At 36.7% G+C, this 14,941-nt stretch overlaps 1 protein-coding gene across 1 annotated transcript in view; it reads right to left on the bottom strand.

Annotated features, from left to right (window-relative positions):
• Window positions 1-14,941, bottom strand: part of Pdgfc (platelet derived growth factor C) — a 164,580-nt gene that overhangs the window by 41,653 nt on the left and 107,986 nt on the right. The window contains exon 3 of the mRNA XM_036190469.1: window positions 3,760-3,940. Within this exon, the coding sequence (XP_036046362.1) occupies window positions 3,760-3,940 (181 nt within the window). The remainder of the gene's footprint in view (window positions 1-3,759; window positions 3,941-14,941) is intronic.

The following is a 14,941-nucleotide window of genomic DNA, read 5'->3' as shown; positions in this document are numbered from 1 at the left end:
AGTCATTTACAAACTTGGTGTGAAAAAATACAACTGGGTTCTGACATAGTTACAGCAGAGAACCAGGGCTGCATTCTCCCTGTACAGCACTGCAGGGTTTTGTTTTGTTTTTTTTTTTTTTAATTTATTGAGAGTTACATTAGTTTGTTTTCTTTTTATATAATTCTACTAACAAAGATAACAAAAACTTCTATAGCCAAGCAGGTGTCATTGAATACACATACTTAGAAAGAAGTAAAACATTTAAAAAAAAAATAGGACAGACTTGGTAGAATCTTAAAGGTCAATGGTCTGGAGTGGACATGAGTGATATGCCCCATTCATCCTTTCCCTAACTGCCATCCACATGCCCCATCAATAAATAAAATGGTGCCGATACATGGGAGTCAAATGCTATGGTAGCTGCAGGATCTAGTTCTCTCAATAAAGACCAATGCCCATCAAATGGTAAAACAGAGTAAATAAACTGCTAAAAGTATTTATTATCTTATTACTTCTTAATAACTTCAAAACTGTTAAGTGAGATTCAATAACATTATCTAAGAAAATATAATATGAGTGCAATAATTAATCAAAATTTTCACCCTATTGGAAGGAGAAAAACTAAAACCCTCACATTTCATAAACATTAAAAATAGCATTTTATATGCAGCATTACATTAAAGAAAAATTGTTCTATACATTAAGGAAAACCCCTGAAAAGGTGCAGACCCAAATTTATACATTTTTACTAAAAACTCAGATATATTTTTTTGAAACAGTTTCCTAACAGAAAGTTTCCTAAAAAAAATTGTTCTGTTTAGTCTTTGTTTTGTTTTTTTTTTTTGTTTTGTTTTTTTAACCATTTTAAATAATGGTGTTGATACCACACTATAGAGCATGGTGTATATAACCTAATACACATCACTCCAACATTAAACAAGAACTTTTCTTTCTAAGAGATTTGACTTATGTTCCGGCTTTCACTGTGTGTGGGCTTCGAAGGGAAACAAGGTTCCAATGTTTTCATTTTTCTTAAACAATCTCTCACTACTAATCTACCAGGCTGTGTGTGTGAGTAGTCTACCCTCCCCTCTTTCTCCTTCCCTCTCTCCCCTCTCATCATAAAGGGGGAAAATACCAATGACATTATTAACTTCTTGTGACCAATCATAAAACTTAATATATCATTTACTATAAAACTGACAGATTTATCTTTCATTATTTATCAATGATGCATGACTAGGGAATTATATTTCCATAATATTTTATTTGAAATAGCATTAAGATGTTAAAATTTTAAACCTACGTAGTATTTTTTTAAGCTATAACTAATTATGACATTACATCAACATCTCATAGTGGTAGTTTTAAAACTAAGCCTAGCTAATGACACCAATATAACATAGAAAAATAGAGAGACACATTTAATTGGTCTTATTCCAAGTTACTTGGTAATCCAAAAAAGTCTGTTTCAACATTTCAGCAATATAAAGAAAACTATATTTATAAGCCATGAAATATTCATTCAACTTGTGTTATTCAAAATAATCCAGAACTCCTTTCTAGGCTGTAGGGTAAATCATTTTATAACAGTAGACATAATTACTTAATTGGCATGCACAGCCAAAAAAAAAAAAAATACTTGTAACAAAAATAGATCTTTGTATACTTTTCTTCTATGACATGGTAATTTGAACCACAGAGCGTTCATGGCAGACCAGAGTCTGATGTCCATTTCTTTTCACAAATAAAACTACAGAGCAAGCTCCTTACTTTTAAAACATAACTCAATTTAACGTACATTATTTTCCTGTAGTTTGAGATTTAAAAATCACTCACTGACTAAAATTTTCTGTGTCAAGTTGATGTAAAATATTCATATCAAGTTATATCAATTACATATTCATATCAATTTAGATAACCAAAAGCAGGGAAGGCTGATTATATGGATGCTTTTATAAATAATAAAATGTTTAAAATGGATAGCGTGTCCTAAGTTCATTGACTGTAGTGGATACATCATTAACGGCGCTACTCAGGCCTCTCCTTACCTGAACAAGGGAACCCAGACAACAATTACACCACAGTCCAGCTGTATCCTTGGTGCCACAGACTAACACATGAGCATCTGGAGAATAAATGGCATCATTGTTGTAACTGGGGTTCTCTAATGTGTCTCCTCTGTCCTTCAGTGACAACAAAGGTAGCACACAACACCAGAGACGTTAGGATATCCCATTCAGGTCTTAGACAAGTCTATAGGAAAACAGCTGAATTTCTAGAAAAGCTCAGTGCTGTGGGACTGTATGAAGCTAGGCCTGTGCAGCACACCTTAGTACAGAAATCTAACCATCTACCGAGGCCTGTGGTCAGCAGTACAGCAGGTCCTGCTTTGCAGCTAGGACTCTGAGGTCAGTCTGGTCACTGCTTGTAGGGAAGTGGGGATGTCAATAAGAAAGTTCATCCATGACAGAGGGAAAGAAATGCATGAGGGATAATGCAGGGACAACTGCCCCTGAGCAAATACCACACGATCCTTTAAGTCGGCTCTCCACGAAGTATGCTTTCTTCCTTTAGGCTTTCATTTATCTGATCCATGGCTAAGACTGATGAATCTTGCCTGGCCAGGGTTAGCACAGGGGTGGGTGAGGGGAGGGAGGGTGACATCTAGCAACACACAGTGATAATTCAAAAACATTCTGCCAGGCTTAAAAGCATAATCACCTGTCACATTGTCACTCATCAAATCCCACTATTCGGCAGACAGTTACTGAAAATGGAATGGATGTATTTCTAAGAAAGTAGTGAGGGTTTCATGAAGCCGAAATGGTAGGGTAAGGAGTGGCAGGTTAGCTACCAAAGGAAATGTGAACACAAAGGAGCCAAAGTTTGTGAAAGTGGAAGGAAAAAATAGTAATTTTCTAACATCACCACATTACCCTTCTTAGGAAATGTAGGATCTGACCTTTATATTCTCAGCCCATAGCCTGCTGTTTCCCTAAAGATGATCAGAATAATTACAACATCTTCATCTACTCACACAGTTCCATCTGCTACAGCCCAGTTCCGGGCAGTTCAGTGGCCAGAGTAGAGCATCCTGGTTGAGAGATGCTAGAGGAACTGAAGACGGAATACAAACTCTGCATGGATAGCTCATCAGACTCAATGCCACTTAAACATGCACGGAATATGATTTTCATGTTGGAAATACTGACACAAACAGGACCTAGCCCCTCAGGTGCAGTGTGGACACATTACTTGTAAGTTTCAAGTAATGAATCCAAGTGAGATCTCAGGACCTTGAGTTTTTGAGGCAGGATCTCTGACCGGGCAGGAGTTCACTACCTAGGCTAGATTGGTGGTGGCCAGAGAGTCCCAGGCATATGTCTTTCTCTGAATCCCCAGAGCAGAATTATATGCGACCATGCTTGGCTTCTTAAAATGAGTTCTGGGGATCAAAATCCAAGCTTCATTTGTTCAGGGTAAACATTTTACCAACTGAGCCATCTCCCCAGTCTGCTATCTTGCTGTAACTATAAAAAAAATCACATATTTAATTTTACTACATCTTTAAGGCACTTAGCATTTCTAATCATCTACAGAGAAAATGCTAAAGTTGATTATAGCAACTATAGTGAGACCATTGTGATTAAAAATAAAAAAAAGCTAGAGAATGGTTTTGGACGTTTGGTGTTCTGATTCCCATTTTAAAATGAGAAATTCAAGTTAAAAATAGCTGACTCATTCAAGTAAGGATAATTTCAAAGTAGTACTTACTGGCATGACAATACTGTAGTGGATGCAGAATCCAGGTTCAGATGGAAAATATTCATCGGATACGAATCTTATCCTGATTTGATTTCCTTTAGAAGTCTGCTTTCCTGGCACAGTCCCAGAACCACACCAGCATCCTAAAATACTTCCATCACTGGGCTCCTCAACTTCTACAAAATCATACCTGTGAGGAGGCAAAGGGGGCAGAGACATCATTGCTTATCTCTAGGCAATGGAAATTTTATATGTGCAAAACATCTATGGAGCAGATCAGTGTGTTGTTTCCAAATAGGCCTGAATGAGAGCTCATTGCATCCGAAAGTTAAAGAGAACAAGAAGTGAAAACCAGTTGGAAAAGTATGGAATACTTTTCAAAGCCTTCAGATATGCTGTTAACAAACTCAAGATTGATCAGACACTTAAAATTTAAATATTTTGCATAGAACAAAATTATATGACATTCAATCCATGAATAATTCAATTCTAGTTAATTCCCATCATCATTGTTCAATTTTCCTAGTTAGGGAAGATGTGTTTTACTTAGAACTTTCCCAACAGTTACTAATTTAGAAAAGCATAGTTCCAAACGAATACTGAGAATTCTACTAATACTTTCCATGTAGAAGCAAACTACCAATTACTTTTTTTTTTAATTTTTAGGGTAGTTGATAATATGCATTTAGGTAGTAGCACACATTATTTTTTTTTTTTTATAAAATCACTTTGCTATTATTCCAGCTTTCTCTTTGACTTCTGGACATTGGATCTAACACTTGCTAAGAAAATGCTCAACTACTAAGGAATACATCCCAAGCTTTACCTAACACAGAGACCATTTTTTTAAAACAATTACACACATAAATAAATGATGGCTTCTCTAGATTGAATATAAGATAATAAAGAGAAAGTTACAAAACTTTTAAGAAGAGAGAAGTCTGACAGGCTTGAAAAATGATTGATAGATTTTAAAATACAATGTACTATGAATACACTAGATAGATTCAAACCCAACATTTTATATAGTATTAGATTTAAAGAAAAAAGTATTAATAAAAAGACAATGTATGGACCAACTATAGTTATGAATCTTCCCCTTAAGTACTGTAACAACATTCTTTAGCTTCATTTTTCTCACATAATCTTAGGAACTAAGAGATTTTTAAATGGAAAAGCATAATACATTTAAAGCTAGTTATTTTCTCTAACGATTTACATGAGGTTATGTTTCTTACTTTGTTTTCCCTGACCAGATGCCTTCATCTGGAATTCATATGTGAATATGTTTGTTTAATGTTTACTAATATAGGTCAAAATATCATGAAGAAAAGGAAGAGAGAAACAAATGAAAAAAAAAACATATGTTGTTTGTACTGACTGGTTTTGTGTGTCAGCTTGATACAAGTTAGAGTCCTTGGAGGAAGAAAACTCAGTCTAGGAAATACCTCCTTGAGATCTAGGTGCTGTACTGTTGGTCCTGGGTTCTATAAGAAGGTAGGTTGAGCAAGCCATGGGAAGAAAGTCAGTAAGCATCTCCCCTCCATAGCCGCTGTGTGAGTTCTTGCTTCCAGTATCTTGTCTTGTTTGAGTTCCTTTCCTGACTTCCTTCAGTGATGAACAAGAATGCTGAAATATAATCCTAATAAACCCTTTTCTCCCCAACTTGCTTTTTGGTCATGGCATTTCATCATAATGATAGAAACCCTAACTAAGACATAGGGCATAGCGAAAGGAATGGGAAATTTAAAGTAAGCCATTTCTACCTGCTCAGTTGACCATACTGGAGACATGGTAATCCTTACAATACACTCCCAGGTATTAATTTTCAAGGTGAACAATTGCCCATACCACTATTTAAAGGATTTACTAAGTGTATTTTATGAGCCAATCAAACACCACATTCCCAGGGCAACATGATGCAGTACACACAGCGCAAAGTGGCTGGTAATGATCACTCCCTGTCTCTGCCATACTCCTGGGACCCTGGGAGGATTTATGTTCTTTTATGTTTAACAAACAAGTCTAATGTTGTAGACAAAATTTTCATTCTCCTGTGGGAATGTAGAAACTGTGAGGATATGGGAGCTATTTCCTTACTCCTAAGAATTTAAGGAGTATACCAGAGAAATAAATTCACTGGTAAACATAATTGTCAGACACCCAGCTTCTTTCAACAAAAAATAAACCAACCTTGCAGAACAGGCTGTCTCTAGTTCATACTGACTAAAACCCTGTCAACTAAACCTGTCCCATGAATTATCAAGCCTGACAGTGGTGAGAAACGATGCCAAATGAGTGTGGATTATAGAAAGTCTGGCTCTGCAAGTGTCAACTGGATCAGGAGCAGGTTGGGATAGGTAATAAAAATAATAAGATGGCAATTACTGTACAGAGCTTATCGGCTTATACTTTTGCTACCCAAACACAAACAGAATCTTCAGACTCCTATTCAAAGACCAGATATTCTTCTAGAGTCTAATTAATACTGAAAAGGCTTTGAAATAATTATCTACTTATGAGGTGATTACAATGTGTCAGGCACTTTTTTTTAAGTGCTTCTGAATATTAACCCAATAGATCCTCTTAGCAAGCCTAACTGGAAGGCTCTGATTATGCCCAGTTTATGAGTTACTAAATATAGAGAAGTTAAATAATTTTGGCTAAGCTTACAATGTAACTAATTGTAATGCTGCAGCTTCAGTGTCAAGGGCCAAATCCCAGACTCCAAGGTCTTAGAACAGCTGTTCTCAACCTGTGGGTCCAAACCATTGGGGACCAAACAACCCACTTGCAGGGTATGCCTAAGACCATATAAAAACACATATTTACATGATATTTCATAACAACAGCAAAATTACAGTTATGAAGTAGCAATAAAAATAATTTTATGGTTGGGGTCACCGCAGCATGAAGAACTGTATTAAAGGGTTGAAGCATTAGAAAGGGTGAGAACCACAGTCTTAAAAGATAAGACCTGCTGGGTGATGGTGGTGCATGCCTTTAATCCCTGCTCTCAAGAGGCACAATCAGATGGATCACTGTGAGTTCAGGGCCAACCTGGTCTACAGAGTGAGTTTAGGACAGCCAGGGGGGTTACTCAGAGAAATGCTGTCTTGAAAACAAAACAGAGCTAAAGTAAAGAAATATAAAAGAAAAAGAAGGAGGGGGAGGAAGAAGAGGAGAAGAAGTATCAGCTAAGATTCTACTCATTATATTTAAAATACATCTTTATAATTAAATTTATTCTATTTGGCTAACTAACTACAGAGAAATTGTAGGTTTCTACACAAAAGCTGACCATAAAGTCATGTTTAAGGGCTGGAAAACACAGACTATAATGCTATAATGAATGTAACTGAACATGTACCTTGATAATTTTGATATTTACTATAATTAATTTGATAAAGTTTATTATGAGTGACTCTAAAATCTTTGTAGAGAATTTTAAAACAATGTAGACTGTGGAAGCCAAACACACAAAATCATACTTCCCAGGACTAACACCAAATAATGGAGAGATTCTCACAGGAACAAGAAAGTGCTGTGGGATGTCTTTCTGCATGCTGTGAATATGTGTTGCTCTTATTGGTTGATAAATAAAATGCTGATTGGCCAGTAGCCAGACAGGAAGTATAGGCAAGGCAAGTAGATGAGGAGAATTCTGGGAAGAGGAGGGCTGAGTCAGGAGTCACCAGCCAGACACAGAGGAAGCAAGATGTCAAGGCAGAACTGAGAAAAGGTACCAAGCCACATGGCCAAACATAGATAAGAATTATGGGTTAATTTAAGTGTAAGAGCTAGTCAGTAATAAGCCTGAGCTAATGGCCAAGCAGTTATAATTAATATAAGCTCCTGATTATTTTATAAGCGGGCCACAGGACTGCAAGGGCCTGGCAGACTAGAGAAACCTTCTGGCTACAGGACAGCTCACCCTATGAGAAGTCGTTCAAGTTGCCATGGTATGAGGTTAAGATTTTAAATTCATCTTATTATTAAATAAAAGTAATGTAACTGTATAAGCCAACAATTCAACTTACAAAACTAAGAATAATTAAGGACAAGAGAACAAGTAAAAAAAGGACAACTACTAGAAATAAATCTGTTAAGAAATATAATCAAAGACAAAGTTAATATTCATAATTAAAAACAAAAACTGGCAGTAAAAGAATAATAAAAGAAAGAAATGACAATTAACACAGCCACTAAGCTAGGAAAAAGATATAATAATACTTAAGAATGTCTAGCTGGGTGGCATTGGCACACACCTTTAATCCCAGCACTTGGGAGGCAGACACAGGAAGATCTCTGTGAGTTCGAGGCCAGCCTGGTCTACAGAATGAGATCCAGGACAGGCACCAAAACTACATGGAGAAACCCTGTCTCAAACAACAACAACAACAACAAAATCTAAATTTTATAGTTTATGCAATTTTTTCAATGAATATATTTGGAAAATTGTATGAAATATGTGGCTAAAATGTGACCTATCAACTTAGTAAAAACAGTTAAAGTAAATAACAACTCTTAGAGAAATTTCAAAGTTGTTCAAGATTTATGAGTAGAAAGGATGAAATGAAATGAGGTTTTATGAGATCTCTATTAAACTATAAACAAATATAAATTCCAATTTCTCATATGTAGTCACAAAACATTGAAAATAAATATCTTCCCAATTAATAGCAAAAAAAAAAAAACTAACTTAAACCTTGTATTGAATTCTCTGAAATGGCAATGTTAGCATACAAAAATATGGCCCATTTCACTCATGTAGGCTATTGCAAAAAAAAATTGTTATCAACCAGCCATGAATAGATTACATGATTAGAATAATTGGCCCAGTGTGAGATTTATCCATACATAAAAAAGAATGTAAAAAATGTTCCACAAGAATATTAAAAGGAATAACAACAATATGATCAAAGTAGTAAGTGAATCGCTAATATGGCTTAATTACCTGCTTATTAAAAATAACAGCAGAAAACTTTCAATTTTGGATGAAAATTTTCCTAACAGAAACTATAGGTATGTATTATGTGAAATGAAGCTAGCAAACTTGATCATCACAGCAGAGCAGACTGAGGGTTCTCATTACTACCTTGGGGTTTCAGAGGAGTATAGATAAATCTGAAATGGAAGAATCAAAAGTGTTGTGATAAGAACAGAGAAAATAAACAAACATCCTTGGTTGCTGATAGATTGTGTGTGTGTGTGTGTGTGTGTGTGAGAGAGAGAGAGAGAGAGAGAGAGAGAGAGAGAGAGAGAGAGAGAGAGAGAGCGCTAGTGCATGTTTGTGCATATTTGCACCTGTTTGAGGCCAGAGATAAACTTCTGGTGAGACTCTCAGGAATGCTACTCACTTCCTTTGAAATGAGGTCTCTCATTGTCCTGAAACTCCACTGAGGAGCCTAGAGGTTGACATCATGATGCTTTCCTCAAGGGCTTCTCCACCTTAGTTTTTGAGTCAAGGTCTCCTGCTGAAGCAAGTGTTTGCTATTTCTGCTAGACTGGCTACCCAGCAAGCCCACAGACATCCTGACACTTCCTTCCCCAGTACTATAAGAATATGTCACACTTGGTGTTTTTGCATCCATTCTGGGGACCAAGTAGATCCTCACCACTGCAAGCAAGCATTTTACCAGGAGAACCTTCCCTACTCCCAGCTAATAGATTTTGAGAACAAACTTCAGTAGGGTTAGTAGAGAGGCTGAAAAGCATAGGCAGGGGGCAGCAGGATTAAAATGTGCTATGGAGGTAACTGTTATATATCATCTCTATTGAAGTAGATTTAACAAGAGTTGGTGTGGGTCAGGAAAGACAGGAATCAATTTACTTTAAACTTTGAGCTTTGAAAAGAATCGAGAATGAATATGATAATTCAGTAAATGTGATATACAAAGATGAATATGTTTTGTTTATGACCTAAGACTCAGAAATTTCATGGGGGAAAAATGTAGGTCACAGCAGATGGCCAAACAACAAAGAAATACATTTAGCCAATAATGAATGACCACCTACTGTCTGAGAAAATGTATTACTGAATGACAAAAAGTCATGGACTTCTTTAAAAATCAAAATCTTGATAAGGTTTCTAGAATATTTGTGTAAAATACTAATTACCCTAACACAGAAAACATGATGAGGTACATACAAGAAACTAGTGCTTCACAAATAACAGCTGCATCGCCAAACAAAACTCATCTGGTTACTCCAACTATGTCCATGGCAGGAACACAAACAGGTTATGAAATAAAACAGTTATACAGGCAAGACTGAAAAAGGCAGAGGTTAGGAGCCTGGCTATAGGGTAGGAGTCCATGTTTGAAAGAACCATGCTGTTTCTGATTAAACAAGACACAGTGAAGAATCATTCTACCCATACTAAATGGTACTATTTATCACTAACTCTCTACAAGTCTCTTTTGAACACTCCAGAGGCTCTTTTACAAAAGGAAGATAACAGTCATTAACTCAGAAAAGGTTTTGTGAGGATTAAATGAAAGTACTTATACATAGTATTACCATAGCATCTAACAATAAACTATTTAATAAACACTATTGTTTGCTTTTTAGGGGGTAGGCATATATGACTGTGTCTCGCATACATGTGCAGATATAAGTGTACTACAGCTTGCTCTCTAAACTGGACTGGCTGGCTAGCAAACTTCAAGGATCCCACTATCTGTGCCTCCCCAGCACTGGGGATACAATGGGCACTGCCATACCTGGCTTCTTATGTGAAATCTGGGATATCTGAACTTGAATCATTGTGCTTGTACTGAAAACATTTAATACACTGACCGTATCCCCAACCCAGCACATACCAGTTCTTAAAGACAATAATTGCCTTAATGTGACACACAAACTCTAATGAAAGACCAGCCATGAGGAAGAACAGGCCCTAGAATTCTTTATGCATTTATAAGCTAAGTGGATATCTTGCCTTTAATTAAAATGTTGGATTTATTTTCAAAGCACCAGGATATAGTTTCAAGCACACAATATGATAATTTATACAACACTGGTATGTAGACAAACTAATACAGTTAATTTAGGAGGTAATATGGAGACTTCTCAAAAAACATCACAGAATTATTTATATCACAATTTAGATACAAGTATTATATATGAACGTAAACTAGTATATCAGGAAGACTTCTGTATTCTCATCCTCACTTTGGTCTTACTCACAATAGCAAAAGCATTGAATAAATTTAGTTATTATATATAGATAAGTAAATAAAATGTGGGGTGTGTGAAAAAATGATTTACACATTTAAAAGGGAAAATGCTTAAAGTTCTGTCATTTACTACAATATGTGAAGACATTATGATAAATAAGTCAGGTACACAGAAAAATACTGCTTAGTCCCACATATACCTGTTATCAAAAAAAAAAAAAAAGTCTACCTCAAAAAGAAACAGAGTAAAAAGATGGCAATCAGAGTCAGAGCAAAGAGAGAGGTGATGAAAATGGTAATCGTTGACCACAAGGCGATGTTTCCTTTAAGGTAAAGGGATAGGTTACTAATCATGGTACTGCACAGTAAATATAAGCCACAGCCACTGCCTGGCAATAGAGACCAGGCCCAACTCCCCTTATCATTTTCTCTGTGGAAGCAGTTGTCTTGAATCTAGCCTGCCTAGAGTAAGATCAGAATGTAGATATATTCTTTCAACAGTTGCTCCTCTTGTAGTAAAAGGCAGATTCATTGGTCGCTTACAAAATCTCTGAGGACTTTCCTTTGTTTCTTTGAGTGTCTGTCATACTCAATGCGGGGATTACCAGATGAAAGGGTAAAGAAGCACTCATCAAGAGGCTCAGAACTCATGTCTAAGGTGGAACAGTTTCTGAACTACATAGTTACCTATCCTTACCCAGCGAATCCTAGGTATTTCCACTTTCAATGAAGTTCACTTCGTTTCAGGGTACTCTTATTCTGGTACTATTATTGACAGGAAGCCATGATTTGGACAGCAGTTGTAAGTATCGACTCAAGATGGTTCCCAAGAAAGCACACAAAGCATGCTTCTAATAAGATGAGGTGCAGCGTACTCAGTCCCCTCTCCTCTAAGGAGCATGTCCTTTACTCTCTGACACAATCTCACTTGTGAGGAGTTTTACAAAAGCATCACACTAACATGTGCTGTGATGTGTGTGTGTGTGTGTGTGTGTGTGTGTGTGTGTGTGTGTGTGTGTACAGCTGCTCATTGCACCCAGGTTGTGTGAGTCACTAATAAATCAGTCACAACTAAATAACAGTTTATATTTGATAGACTACCTTTACGTATGTGGTGATAACTATATTGGTCATTAGTAAGGTCAAGTCGAGGAGGAGCCACATTTAAGAAATGAAACCATCATTCTGCAGAGGACCTAGATCCCAGCCATAGGGCAGTCTATGACTCCAGTTCCAGGGGTTATGACACTTTCTTCGGTCCTGTGGGCAGCAGCATGCACATGTGCAAGCACTCACACAGAACATCAATGATAAAATGGACTTGGCTACAGAAGGATAGCTCATCCCCACTGGATGGAGACTGAAATCAGCAAAGGAGACTTGGTGTGCACACAGTCGTTACACTTTCTGGACCACAATCTTGACAGAGGACAATAATTGATAATTTTCAGTAAAAGACTTGAATCTCAGAAAGCAGATAAATAAAATATCCTAATTCTACCTCACATGAAAAGCATAGAAACAGGGCTTTTGTTTGTTTGTTTGTTTTGTTTTGTGTATTTTCTGGCATTGCCCCTTGGCTTTGTTTACTAGGACAAGGGACGAATGAGATCTGTGGGAATCTGTTTTTCACTGAAACCAGTGATTGAATAACGAGTGGTTATCCATCAAATATTTTTCATTTCCAAGAAAGGAAACAAAGCAATAAGCTTTATCTCAAAGGGGCCAGTCCAGTTGTCAGGTGATGCAATCAGGGCTGTAAGTCCTGCTAAGGCGATTACTTCTTATTCCATGGTGTGAAAAGGGAAATGAGAAACACCAGGCTAAGTGCCCACTTGGATAATTCACCGCCAGGCAAGGTCCCAAGGCAGGGGTTATTTGCCAATAGTTTTATTTTATTTTCTTCTTGTTCCATTTCAAATACTCTTTCATCTTTGCTCTCTATTTCCTCACTCTCTAGTCACCCCTTCCTGTTGCTTTTACACCAAAGACTCTACCATATAGTCTTTCACAGGTCTTCACATTGCCAGAAAACCTAGCAGTTTTAAACCATTTCCCACAGGACACTGCAGTGGCTTCTGAATCTCATTAGTCTTATATATATGATGTAAGTCATCAGTATGAATCCCAAAGCCATTTGTAGTAGGACAGCCCTCCATTAGTAAGACTTCAGCGATGTTTATAAAAGCAAACAGAAATTAAACTCTATTATTTCAGATATAAATATGAAAAACTGTGCTAATTATCATACATATAGGTAAGGATGGGAGACAATAAATGGCCATTCCTGACAATTTATGTATTCTAATTTCAATTGTTGAATTGTTTATATTTTTGTTTAAGCTAGAGCTTAAATATGGAAACTTCACTTTAGTGTTAAAAAGAGAATAGACCAAAGACAATTCTAAAGATACTCTTGGGTATTATCTTCATGACTCCTGTTCCATCAGTTGTTTACCACTACAGTGTGAGCATCAAAGACTCCATTAGACTGATCTGAGAATGAAGGTCTTCAAGTTATCCAAGAAAAAGGCGTGCGCGCACGCACACACACACACACACACACACACACACACACACACACACACACACACACACACACACACACATCTGCTCTCTTTTGTACCGCCACCTTCAGTCAGAAAACCTATGAAACTTTGCAGACAGCTCCTCCGTCTACTTGAGGGCTTTTGGGCAACTGAGTCATTGTGAGCTACTTAAGGCTTTCATCATTATGAACCTCAACCTTGGCGAGACAGCATATTTCATCAGATGGTAAATATGACCACATGTTTTGGTATGGTGATTCCAGCAATAATGGCCCTGTCATAGGTCAAACACTTTATGTCACCAGAGTATTACTCAGGGGTTCCAAGCTACACAGCATTACATTTCTTTGGATATACTGAGAAGATGCCAAATAGTAACTTTCAAGGATTACATGTCAATATATTAAAAGTTAGGTATCAAGTCCCCTAATGCAAGGTTACCTGCCCAGTTCACTTGATATGCTTCCACTGCCTCAAACTTCATCCACATAGGAGTTTCTCAGGCAAAGCCTTCTGGGAGTTCCAGAGGCAGAGGCAGTGAGTTCTTTGCAACATGGTCCATACCACACACATTACAATTTTGAATTTTATTTTGCTTTTGTTTTTCAGTGCTTCCTGGAGGCTAAAGGGCCATTGAATCATCTTTGCAGGCCTCATACTTAGCATGATACTTGGTTGATGCATAGCAGGGTACATGACTCTAGCAGAATGAAAGGATGAGTGAGTACACACACAGCCAATAAGGCAACAGATTTATAGCCAAATATAAAGAGACAACGTTGCCAAAAATCTAATTCTACATATGGGGTTGCCATAGAAATACCTCATATTTTTTTTCTCTTAAACATTTCACTCATTCTTTTACTCTTAATTCTGGATATTTACATTAAATGCAAGCTGACTTTTTTTTCAGATGTAACTACATTTTTCATAGTAATGAATTGGATATAGTAATTGAAATTTGTTTTTTTTCAAATGTAACTACATTTTTCATAGTAATGAACTGGATATAGTCATTGAAATTTGTTTTGATGTTAATAGTCTTCCATTGCTCTCTTGCTCAAGATGGCCATGGTAAGCACTGAGCTCTGTGTGCATATCTCCCACTCTGGTTTAATAACTAGCTGTAAGATTTGCTATATTTTAATCCATGGTCTAGGTTTCCATATCTTTATCCTTATATGTTTTCAAGGCAGTACATTGTCAAACAGTACTGGACACACAGCTAATTGAGAGTATACTTATGCTTATACATTTCACCTAGATAGTCCTTCCTATACTGGATACAGTACTGGGAATGAAGCATTAACCACAAATTCACAAGTGATTGAAAACTTGTGTTCCAGGTTAATCATTTTTCTCTGACCAAGTATTTCCGCTTTATTGATTGATTGATTGATTGATTGATTTACAGGAAGAAACTGGAGAGACTGAAGTTAAATATTCTGACTTACCTCATTT

The sequence above is a fragment of the Onychomys torridus genome, chromosome 6, assembly GCF_903995425.1.
Source record: "Onychomys torridus chromosome 6, mOncTor1.1, whole genome shotgun sequence".
NCBI lineage: Eukaryota > Metazoa > Chordata > Mammalia > Rodentia > Cricetidae > Onychomys > Onychomys torridus.
This window is presented reverse-complemented; position numbering and strand designations above follow the sequence as displayed.